The sequence below is a fragment of the Cotesia glomerata genome, linkage group LG7, assembly GCF_020080835.1.
Source record: "Cotesia glomerata isolate CgM1 linkage group LG7, MPM_Cglom_v2.3, whole genome shotgun sequence".
Taxonomy (NCBI): domain Eukaryota; kingdom Metazoa; phylum Arthropoda; class Insecta; order Hymenoptera; family Braconidae; genus Cotesia; species Cotesia glomerata.
The window spans coordinates 8855105-8868156 of record NC_058164.1 but is presented as its reverse complement, the minus strand read 5'-3'; the positions used below and the strand labels follow the sequence as shown (position 1 = coordinate 8868156).

At 28.7% G+C, this 13052-nt stretch overlaps 1 protein-coding gene across 4 annotated transcripts in view; it reads right to left on the bottom strand.

Moving 5' to 3' along the window:
- The window catches only part of LOC123268622 (lachesin-like), a 311927-nt gene that overhangs the window by 29996 nt on the left and 268879 nt on the right, over positions 1-13052 (bottom strand). For 3 of the 4 annotated variants that reach the window (XM_044733858.1, XM_044733859.1, XM_044733860.1), the window contains exon 8: positions 6716-6868. The exons of the other annotated variant lie outside the window; for it this stretch is intronic. In XM_044733858.1, the coding sequence (XP_044589793.1) occupies positions 6716-6868 (153 nt within the window). The remainder of the gene's footprint in view (positions 1-6715; positions 6869-13052) is intronic. 4 annotated transcript variants of the gene reach the window in all.

The following is a 13052-nucleotide window of genomic DNA, read 5'->3' as shown; positions in this document are numbered from 1 at the left end:
TTGTTAGTATGATTGTCTGGGTAATTATAAGGGAGCTTCCAAGGTTAAACAAGCTGCTTGAACAATTTTATCCACGGAAAAAAAATTTACATCTAACGAGAAAATTATTTGAAGAGCTTCATTGTCTTGATTTAAAAAGAGAATTCTTAAGTTAGGAAATTAAGTAAAATTTTTTTGATTTAAGAATTTTTTATCTTGACTCAAGACAATGAAACGTCTGAACTTTAAAATAATTTTCTTAGTTCAATAATTTTTCTTTTGATTCGAGTTAATTTTTGAAGTTATACTTCTTTTGGCGCGTTAGGCAAAAATGATGAGGGTAAATTTTTACGATGCACGCGCACACCGTCACGAAAAACCGACACCCTGAAGTTGGCTACTCAACATTTTAGTTTTTTAAAAAAAATTACCAACAAAATAAAAATAAGTACATCTACGTATGTTTGCGTGAGAACTGGCAACTGTATTCAAGATATTTCATACAAATATATATTTTTAACTTCCCGCTAAGAAAATTGAAAACTTTTAAGGTAGTTGTAGCGTGATAGGCATTTCAACAGAAAATTATGAAATTTTTTTTATTGAAAGATAAATATATTAATAATTCACTACCAAAATTTCAGATCAATTGACCGCACCGTTTTTGAGTAATTAATTTTTGAAATTGCATTTTTTACACGTAGCGGTATAGAGAGATGATAAAGTTAGTATGAAATCTTTGGCCCACTCGAGTGGTACGGAAGATTTCATACTAACTTTACCATCTCTCTATACCTCTACGTGTAAAAGATACAATTTCGAAAATTAATTACTCAAAAACGGTGCGGTCAATTGATCTGAAATTTTGGTAGTGAATTATTAATATATTTATCTTTCAATAAAAAAAATTTCATAACTTTCTGTTGAAATGCCTATCACGCAACAACTACCTTAATAATGGGAAATTATTGATTTCGGTCCGATTTTCAAAAGTCGAGTTTTCATCAGATGTCCACGTTTTAAGGTTCCAGGAAGCCATTCTGATTATTCCCGCCGAGGTGTCCGGCCGTGTGAGTATCTATAAATTTTTGTCGTACGGTTTCTCAAAAACAAATCAACCGATTGAGTTCTACGACACGTCATTCGAAAGGGTCTATCAAAACGTAGATCTGATTAGATTTAAGAGAGTTCATCAAGCCATTCCGAAGAAATTTAAAAAAAAATTAAAATTTTTATATTTTTTAAAAATTACTCCAAAGCGTGCGAAAAAACCATAACAAAACTATGTATACATTTTTTGTTCTTAAAAAACTGCGTTGAATGCTTTTTTGAAAATAAAAATCGAACGACGCATTCAAAAGTTATAGTTCTTTAAAAATTCGTAAAATTTTGTTTTTCGGTATTTTTTTATGATATCTTCGAGATTTCTCAACCAATCAATAAAAACCTGTACATTTTCTTATTGTACTTTAAAAATTGCGTCGAATGCTTTCTTAAAAAAGAAAATTGAACGACACATTCAAAAGTTATCGCTAATCAATAAACACATTTTGAGCTCGAAGAGCTCAAAATGTGAAAAACTGTGCTTTGAGCTTGAAAAGCTCAAATATTAATCAAAAAACACATTTTAAGGTGCTTGAAGTGCAAACTTAGCAGGAAGTTCTAGGGTTGGCCTGCACGGTCAACCGATTTCCAGATTTTTTTAATTATGTAGAAATAATTTTTTTATGATATTTAAATAAACTTTATTTAACTAGATAATGTGTTATAATAAAACTTACAATGTATTAAATACCTTTTTTTCTATTATTAGTGTCGTTTTTTCTACAAACGTAGGGTAATGCGATAGATAAAATATTTAGAAAGATTTTTATCTGGTTACGCCAAAGAAGTATAACTTCTAACGTGCGTACGTAAGTACACACACACTTTTTTTTTTTTTTTTTTTAGTGTATAGATGGATTTTAACTGATGGGTGTTGTAACTTTGGTAGTCGGTAAAAAATTAGGGGTGGTTTGCGGAGTCGATGATTCTTGCTTAATTTAATTTCTCTAGAGTGAAATTCACGACGAGAATTTTCTTTTTGTTAATAATAAAAAAAACTCCACGAAGAAATTTCTTAATTTTTTTTAATAAATAAAATTTTTTTTCTTTCAAAATTACAAAATTTATATTAATAAATTAAAAAAAAATTAATATTTCCTTTTTCCTCAGTTTGGTACTAAAAATTAATTTCAATAATTAGAAAAAATTACATCGATATTTTTTTTTAATTTTAGTAAGTAGAACTTTTAGATAAATTCTCTCTTTTTGATTGAATATTGACATTTCGTTCTCTCGGTGAATGGTTTTAATAATTAATCATTCATAAATTAAATTTATTTTCGAATGGAATATTAACAATTATAATTCCTACTTTTATTATAATTATTAAATTCATTGAGTAGAATTTATATTAATATATTTTATATATCTTTTGCACTTAAGTGCAAATAATAATTAATGATAACCTGAATTTCAACGCTTAATATTCCAAAAATTGAATTCTTAAACTTGTTTCATTGTTGTCCTACATTACTAAAATAATTTAATGAATGATGTTCATTACAAATTTATTACGTTTATTGAAGGGGATTTAAATGAATAAAATACCACTTGAAAAGATGAATAATCTTACAATAAATTATTGATATTTTTAAGTGAAATTTCGAACACAAAGTATGCATTAAAATATTCGAAACTAAAAAATTAAATTATATGAATAATGATAAAGTAACACACTGAAGCATAAGTCCCGTGAAATATTTAATTATACTTCGAAAGCAGCTTATTTCTGAGCTTTGTTAAATAGCATTAATTAATTAAATATTATTCTAATGTTCATACATTTCAAATAATTTTACAGGATTCAACTTTGCTATAGCAGAGTATACTCTCAAAAAATTTTTTTATTTCAACATTTTTTAAAAGTTGGCGCGTTTTTCTGGGGATTAATACTAAAATTTCCAAAACTATCAAACTGATTGTTACGAAATTTTAACCACATATTCTGTGAACCTATACATTAATCGATTGAACTAAATTATTAAAAAATTTGTATTTTAAAGTTTTTTTCTGCAAAAAATTGAAAAAGATAATATTTTTACCCAACATTTCTTTATTAAAAATTTTATACCAGCGCGGATTAATTGATTAATCAAGGCATTGTAATTAAATGTTGTTATTGCGTATAAACGGTGCATAAAATATGTTAAAATTATTGTAATGTATCTAAAAAAATTCACAAAAATATCTTTCATTCCAGCATCTAGAGTAGAAACTTGCCTCAAGCTTGTTTGATAACATTATGATTGGAAAATGAAATTAATTTATAGTTTAAAAATAATAACTATAATGTATTTTATTCTTATTATTATTTTTATTATCATCATCAATAATATACTTGTTTTAGTTTGAACAGTAACCAAGACAAGATATCATGTTTAAAACTTTTATAATACAACTTTTCTTCGATCAAGAATCTGGTACGCATTTTCCTATAAATTTCCCTGGTGAATTTCGCCTCTCAGCTAATAGATTTTTATCTGCTTATGAATAAGAAATTCTTCTACCGCAATATCTATTTTATTAAAAAATAAAGATGCAAAAATATCCTATCCTCATGGTTATGATAATCATCATTATTATTTTTATTCATTTTTTCCACAAAAAACCTCAACTCATTGGACAACGAATAGCAGTATTAAAGTAACAGTGATAGTGAAAAGTGAGTCCGGTCTGAGCCTTACCTTTTTATTTATTTTCATTCCCTTTTATATATATATATATTTTTTTTTTTTGTCTGTAGACGAACATGAATAAAGTATGACTAAAGTACGTTAGAGCACGTATCGCTTTTCCTAGGTAGACATACACTCGCAAAAGAATACACTACTCCCTCACCGGTAGCTTTTTGTTAAAATTCTTTTTTTTTCTATTTTCGCTCGTTTTATTTTAGAACGTCCATACGACTTTTCAGAGCCATCCTATCACTATTTTATTGGATAATATATTCTGAGAGAAAGCACTGGAGAAACTACTACTACTACCAACGCTACCTCTGACGGAGCCGTAGTTGTAATACTGCTACTGCTACTTACACTGCCGGGTAGAAGCTTTACGGACAAGTAAAAATGAAAAAATAAAAAGTAATGTAGAATGTAATAGTAGTGGATACAAAAGTATATTGTGTTCTCGTTGACATTTAGATGGTTCACTTTTAATGTATGAAATATGTGTGTGTGTTCTAGCGCTGGAAAATTGGATAACTTGTGTATTAATGTATTTTAAATCTATACCGGAGGATCTGGAAAATCTATTCCATTTAGGAACAAATGTCTATGTGGTTAGATCCGTCACGCTATCGCCGGTTTGCTCATCGTCTCCATCATTTACCATGCAAACCATTTCAAATCAACGGTGCCCAATCTCTAGAATATGGAAATTCAAATCCTGTGTCATGTGCGTTAGAATACGTTTTGCCTGCTCATCTGTGCTACATATATGTACATAATACATTTGTTAAAATGGTTCATTTTAAACAGGCGCAATCGTTTTCAGTAATTCAATTGCTGAACTAACTTTGTCGAATGTTTCATTTTTGATGAGAACTGGTATTCAGCTTAATTTTGAAGGACTTTTATAGAATTGAATTTTTTTTGTTCGCCATACTTGCTCAGTAAGTTCACTTTTCGAGCACTGGGTGGCGCCCCCAAAGGCACTTATTTCTAGAAACTCTACTTCACTGACTTTTTTTCCATCCTACGCCGCAAAGTTTACTTTCCCATCTTTTTCTCTACTTTTTTGAATAAAACCGGAAGGAATTAAAAAGGACTGTAAAGAAAATAATTATATTCTAGCTTACCGACCGAAGATTTTAAGTTGTTAATCAATTTCGTTATTATTGAGTGGTACTAATTTTTTCTCTCCTTGCAGTTTATTGTAAAGGAGACCGAATGTTAGCATAATAACAACGACACCAATCTATATAGTCTTCTATATTTCATTATCCGTCATATGCTAAAATAGCGCAGAAGAATTCCTAAAAAACGGTTTGAGTAAATGGTAACTAATTTTTATAATTTTATATTTAATAATTTAAAAACATTGTTCTAATTTTTATCAACATCTTAAAAAGTATTGTTGTTAAATTTAAGTGATGATTGATCTTTAATACCAATTTTATTAAGTATAGTACAACTATTTTCAGTATGTTTAACCCGCAAGCTTTACTACACGGAGAAAAAAAAACAACACTGATTACTATTTTGTGCAGTACTCAGTACTGTTTTGGAAGAAAATAAGGTTAAAATGTTTAGGACAGTAGAGAGCGCTACATAAAAACTACTGATTATTGTCTGCACACTACTGAGTCGTGTTCTGGCACTAAGCAGTCGTGTTTCGTACAGCACTCACTACTGACTATGAATATTTTTCTAATATTTGTACGAAACAGTAATCATTGCTGTTTTATTTTCTCCGTGTACCCTACCGTAGTAAAATAAGGCCTATCCGCAAGGTTTTTGAAAAAATTTAATTTTGTGTTTGTTTATGGTGAAAATTACCATCACTCCATTATATTTTATGGCTAAAGTATTAATATAAAAATTAATGATGAATTTCAATAATTAAATGCAATATTTTCGATTTTTTTCAAAATCTCCCTTAACTAGGTCTTGTTACCCGCCGGTACCTTATTTAGAAATTTTTGCATAAAAAAATACGTTTACAATTGATTACTTGTTCTACTTCCCTCGGCCTTATAAAAAATTACTGTTTGCCTAAAAAAATTTCTCCTGAAAATGAATGTAATTTAACTCCCGGTTTCTCTAAAAAAATGTAAATCACTAACATCATAAAATACTCTCAAAAATACACACAAAAAACCAGCCGTCGAGTAATGAAAAGCAAATAATAAAGCTTCCTAATTAAAAACCTGTTTTTTCTTACAAGTCAACCGCGTAAATAAACTCACTCTCATAAAATTACATTACTAATTAATATTTTTACTACCACAGCAGTAACAGTTGAAAAAATAAATTTAACTCAATTTCGAGGAACATATCTTTGAGCGCGTCATAAAAAATGAAATTAAATTTTTTACGCCTCGGAAAAACTAGTATTAAATAAGTGACGTTATTATCAAATCGCAATCTCGCGCTTTGATTTCCTCAACACTTGATATACGTAAAGAATATTACAGCTCAGAAATAGTAATAATAGTAACAAAAAAAATGATAATAATAATAACAATAAAAGTAGTACATAGATACTATTTACATGTGCCGATGAGGTTAAAATGTATATAAATGCCTTGATAAGTAACACAAAGGACGCGTGAAACGATGCGACTATAGAAATCAAGTCCCTTCCTACAAAAGAAGACAATAAAAGTGAGATTTGCCTGTGTGTAACACATACACATTACAAAAATTTTATACTTATATACAAAGTTGGGTACATAAATGTCGTAGTATAGTGAGCTTGTGCTTTTGCGAAATAATATAACGGGAATGCGACAGTGCATGGTGCAGAATAGAGTATCGCAATCACTTTTTGTTGCCCTTTTCATTTAAAAAGCTTGTGAAGGATCGTGGAGGTGCAAAGAGGACCGGGTTTATGTTCAATTTATAAAATAAATTAACAATTTAATAAAATATTGAAGCAGATGAGGATAAGGCATGTGATGATTCCTCACCTTTGCTGGCTCCATGAAGTTTCCTCTCCCTTGTTTCGGCCTCCTTTTGGCTCGTAGGTGGTCGCTCCGTCCTTTTCGGATTGTAAGGATTGTACACGGCTGGCCATATTGTTGTAAGTCTTCTAGGTGGCGTTGGTGTGCTCTGTTGCTTGCCTGAAAATAAACATCAGGACACCTCATCTACCACGTTCCAGCGTACCAAGTTGCGTCCTTGCGTGCATTTTTTATTTATTTGTTTATATTATTATTGTATATTTTGTAAATACAAATTCGTATATATAAATATATATCAGTATTTATATATTACGTTTGTAATTGAATTAAATTATTGTGCTTGTGGATTTTCATGCACTGCTGCTATTCCACACCATACAAAGTCGTAAACATTTAATTATTTTAATTTTTACAGTTATCAATTATTGTTATCTCAATTTAAAATATTATAAATTGATAATGATAATGGTAATGGTAATAATAATTATTAATTATCAATGATTATTTGCTATTATTATTATTATGATTATTATTATTATTATTGTGTAAATATGTAAACATTGATCATGCAGAAAAAATATAGTAATAATATTAATGCACTGTTTTGTAAATAGTGATAACACCAATTGCGAATTACTCATTAAATATACGGAGGTGAAATGATTTTGTGGTTGGTGAATGGAAATTGGGTATTGTGAATTGGGTTGTATATTGTTAATTTTGTCATACATAGCATCGATTTATGTTGCAGTTGCAAATACACAAAAGACTATTGAGTGCCGTAGGTAGGAAATTTTTTACAAAATTATAATACAGTAGAAAGTATTTATAAATTCATTTTGGCCGGTGGTCGCTCAGTAAAAGATCTTTCATTAAATTTTCGTTTAATTTATTATCTACACGCTCTTTTTTTATGATCACAGAAAAATTATATTGATTCAAGAAAATTATTTTGAAGAGAACGTAATCTTGTTTCAAGAATTTCTGATCTTGAAATTCGTTTTCTTAATTCAATAAATTCTATTTACAAATTTTTGATCAAAAATTAAAAATTACGAAAACTTACAATAATTTATTTTTCTTTTAAGAATTTTATATTTTTAGTTTAAAAACAAGATTCCTCATTCAAAATACAAAAAAAAATCTTTAAAAAATAAATATTTTACTTAAACCTATTCTAAACTGTATTTGAGAATTATTTTTGACGATATAAAAAAGAACAATAATCCAAAAAAGGGAACTAACCTTTTTAACTCAATAAAATATTCAGAAGAATAAAAATTCTCTTGGTTGAAATAAAATTTAATTGAGACAAGAGTATACGCAGAAAAATTTTTTGTTAGAGCAACAAAAAAATAAGTTGTGACAACAAATTGTTAAGTTGATATAGGGATAACAAATAATATGTTGTGTTAACAAACACATAGGTTATGATAAGTAATTCATATGTTCACTCAGCAACATTATTTTGTTATTGTAACCAAATCTTTCAATTATTTAAAAAAAATAGTTTTGTTGAAGTAACAAACCGATTTGTTAAAACAACGGAATAGTTTGTTCAAGTAACAAATTTTATTGATAAGAAAACTATTTTGTTATTGCAACAAAAAAATTTATTATAATAACAAAGCGATTTTGTTAAGACAACAAAATTAACTTCAGAGCAGTAAAAACTCATTTGTTATTACAACTTAGTTGATCTTGTTAAATAAACTAGTTGATTTGTTATTGTAAGTAAATTCATTTGTTATCACAGTATATTTTTTTGTTATCCCTGTTTTTGTTGTCCTAACAAATAATTTTTATGCGCGTATTTTCTTGATTTAATTGAATTTTTTTGTGTGCGCGTATCTTAATCCTCTAAAAAAATTGTTAGGTAACAAAAAGTATCGGTTATCTTGTTTGAAAATACTGAAGTATTTTATTGAATTTATAAAATTAATTTAATCAAGAACTTTTTCGTTTTTTCCTCGAGTTTTATTCTTTTGATTCTCTTCTTAAATTTTTTAAATTATTTCAAACTGAATATCTCAAAACTAGATTGAAATTTTGAACAGAATATTTTTCTTAAATCAAGTAATTTTTTTTCGGTGTATCAAAACGGCCATACAAGCGAAAAATCAAAAATAAAATTTTCATCAAGAATTAAAACCATAAAAATGATTTTTTCTTTTTCTTAAATATTCAGCGGTATGAAAACACGTAATCGGGAAAGTGTTTGAATTTAAAATGCATACTTTGTGCATAATGCCCGAGTAAAAATATTATAGAAGAGGGGCTCGGAGTAGAAGTCCCGAGGGACACATAGCCTGTTTACACGCTAGATTGAAAGTTTCAAAGGCGATAATTCTGTATTCACAACCGGGCTATACAATATAGTTTCGCGTCATGTTCAGCACTACGTTTACGTCTCTTACGTCCATGTTTACACTGTAAAAATCCGGAGTAAATCGGGAGTGAATTTCACTCCCATCACTCGGAGTTCCGGAGTGAAGTAATTAATCACTCCGCGTAGGGAGTGAATCCGGAGTTTTTATTTGCGGAGTGATTTCAAATTTCACTCCGAAAAACATCCGCGTTCGGAGTTTTTAAAATAAATAAAATAAGGATGAATTTTCGTTCTACAAAAAAAAATCTCAAAATTATTAATCTTTATATATATATTTCTTCTGTGCGTGTGTTTGTCACTGAACTCCTCCTAAACGGCTGGACCGATTTTAATGAAATTTTTTGTGTGTCTTCCGGTGGATTTCAGAATGGTTTAGATTTACAATTCAGTCCACGGGAAAATGTTTATTTAATAGATTTTTTATTTATAAATTGTTGTTGACCGTGACTACCAACATGCACTTTTCATATATTTTATAAATATCATATATATAAGATATATGAAAAAATTCATGTGGGTACTCAAATGAAAGGTCTCGATGAGTATAAAATCAGAATGGGCTTATATTTACGAAAATGTTAATTATTGAAGAATGCCCATTGCATATGGTTAACTACACGGAAAGAACAATAACCCACTGTACATCCTCGTATAGTGTACATCCTCGTATAATGTCCAATATGCTGATTGACTATAACTCACAAATTATAAACAGCACTTTACGCGCAGGCCCTAGAAAAAAAATTGGCTGAGTCACCGTGGGCATAATCCAAATTTCAACAGAGTATAATTTAATTTACACGAAATAATTTTTCAGATTATATCCCGTGAAGTTTTACGCGATATAACCAGAAAAATTAATCGATTAAATCGGAGACTTCACTGAGTACAGTCCAAAAATAATTTAGTATACTATATACTTTGAAGGATATTGACTATAGTCTGAAATTTTTTTTCACTACAAATACCACGGAGTATACTATACGAGGATGTACAGTGGGTTATTGTTCTTTCCGTGTAAGGGGCTGTTCATAAATTACGTAAGCACTCATTAGGGGGGGGGGTCAAGCTGAATCTCTATGCATGCTTACTTAGGGGGGAGGGCGCTAGTAGACAAATCTTACGTAAGCAAAATTTTTAAATTATTTCAGTAGTCAGTAACTTAAATTACTTTTCTACTAAGATTCTCGATCGATAATGTCACACACAGTATTGTTTGGTAATAAGTTGTTAAAACAAGGCAGAAAGAGCGAAGCTGACATGAGTGTCAGAATCTTTTATTTTTGTTAAAAAATGCTAGTTGATGTACATAGTAAAAATTAAAGTAATAGAATCCTATTCAGTTGGAATAGTTTAAATAATCCATTTGGGGTTTATAAGGTTGAATCTTACCCAGTTGGTGTTAATTTGAAAAATTCAACCTTGTCCGTCAAGTTTAATTAATCCGTTTTTGCCTATTTTGTAATAAATAGTTTGATTCACTTTGCCTGTTCAGTCAGAACAGTTTGATATATTATTAGTAATATTCGAAGCACCTAATATTACTAATTAGCTCCAGTTCGTGTGTGAATGTTGCCAAGTTAGGCATCAGTGGTTAAAATAATTTATTTTATAGTTAATAAGCAAATTATCCAACGAATAAGTCAATCAGTTATTTGCATCTTGCCATTACATCCCACTCCTAGTACGCGGTTTAAGGTGGATTCACCAGAACATGTACCAGAGGCCACGTGTTCCAGTTCACCCGGAGAAGTAACACCTACTCGAAGTCCTAATTAATAAGCTATACATAAGTATTGGTGTTGGTTTTATTAGTTTTTACGGCCAGTTCGAGGTATTTATTCTTAGATTTTATAAGTAACCGAGTCTCTGGAGCCAGGCAGAACTCACATTTTGAAACGTACCTTGAATGGTTAGAATCTAAGATTTAATTTATTAATTGATAAATTCTCTAAATAAGAAGTGGCGCATTCCATAGCGTTCCCTTTAAATCTACTACGTTTCAATGGCATTTGTTAAAAATTAAAAATATTTTTTAACTTATTTAAAGCCCAAAATTGATGTATATCTTACGTAAGATTTCAGAGGGGGGTGGATGCATCAGTTCAAAATCTTACTAATGCTTATCATGGGGGGAGGGGGGTTGTAAAATGCTCCAAATTATGCTTACGTAATTTATGAACAGCCCCTAATGATGTTTTTAACTATACAAGCTCATTCCTAAAATTTCTAAATTTAAGACGTGTGTACATGACAACGTCTGTCGGGTCCGCTAGTATATATATATCTACATATTTTTTTTTATTAACTATTTGAGATATTGAATATAAAAAAAAATTTCAAATTTTATTGTTGAGACATTTAAAAATTTTTAATTATAATTAATTTATGAAAAAAAATAAATAAAAACATTATAATAATAATTAAAATGAAATATTATTAAAAATAATAAATTAAATTTTTAATAATTAAATATAAAAAGGGTCTATAAAAATATTTTCTTTACAAAAATTTATTTATTTCTAAATTCATTTATTTTGGGAGTGAATGCGGAGTGAATTTTATTATTAATAAAAATTAACTCATTCTCGGAGTAAATATCACTCCCGCTGGGAGTGAATCAATTAAAAATTATTCCCTCTTCATTCACTCCGCAAATTTTTTACAGTGTATATCTATCTCTTTCTCCCTCTCTTGTTTGTTTTTGTTTGTGCAGAATAATATTATTATTATTTTTTTCCCCGACTACTCTCGATGTATGTCGCAATGTGAAAACTCTGACATTAACAGCACATCCCGTTCTAAATAATTTTTCTTTTTTACTACAATTCCCTTTCATTCTTTCTGTTTCTGTTATTTATTTTTCAACTTTTCAAACACTAATGTTAGAGTTAGTGCGTGCCCGTAGGCATCTACTCAACTTGCTTCAACGCCAGCAAAAAATATTAGCCCTTGACTAAAATTTTATCCCATCATTCCCCGTTCTGTTCCTTTTATTATTTTTTAACAATGCGATTAATGCTTTTAAAAGTTTTTAGTTTAATCAACTTATTTCGTCCTTTCTCTAAAGGATTCAAAAAAGAAACTTAATTAATAAATTTATGATAATGGAAAAAGTTTCTCGAATTAAGAAGACTATAGAACTTCGGGCTGGTCTGTATAAATATTTTTTTTTTCTTTCTATTGAGATTGTGTTTATGGTTTCCGCTGTCATTTTTCTTTTTAGTCTAAATTTTTTAAACTGAAAATTTATATTTTTACTTATATTTAAGTCTGTAGAACTTTTAATATTTATTCTGTTGTAACATATAACTAATTAACTAGACTTCTAATAGAGATGAAATTTTTCATAAGGTATAGAGAGTACTCTAATTTAAATTCAGGCCAATTTTTAGGAATTTTAAATCACAATATTTAAATACTGACAAAACATCAATGAATAATTTTAAAAAGATTTTTAAGACTAAACAAAGCAAAATTTTTGACTAATTGTTTTTTTCTTCGAGAATTTAACCTTTAAAAATTCTCAAGAAGGCCGTAGAATTACTATTCAAAATTTAATGTCATTTGGTATATTATGTATAGATTGGAGTTTTTACTTTATTTTACAAAAAATATCGTTCAGATTTCAATAATAATTTTTTAAAAAATGACGGAAAATAACATATTAAATATATTCAATAATTAAAAAAATGTGATTGTTATAAATAGTGAAAAACTATCAAACATAATTTCGACATAAATCTATTACATAAATTAAACGAGACTTTATAATCCGCATTTGACACTTGCAGTATTGACAGTTCTACCGCTATAATCCTCGTGACTATCTAAACTTTATATTTATCGTTAATATAATTAGCCAAATGATTTATCGAAAAAATAAATTAAAATTCTGTATTACTATATAAAGTATTTAGGCTTTGTAAAATTTTGTTTCCAGTTTAAAAAAAT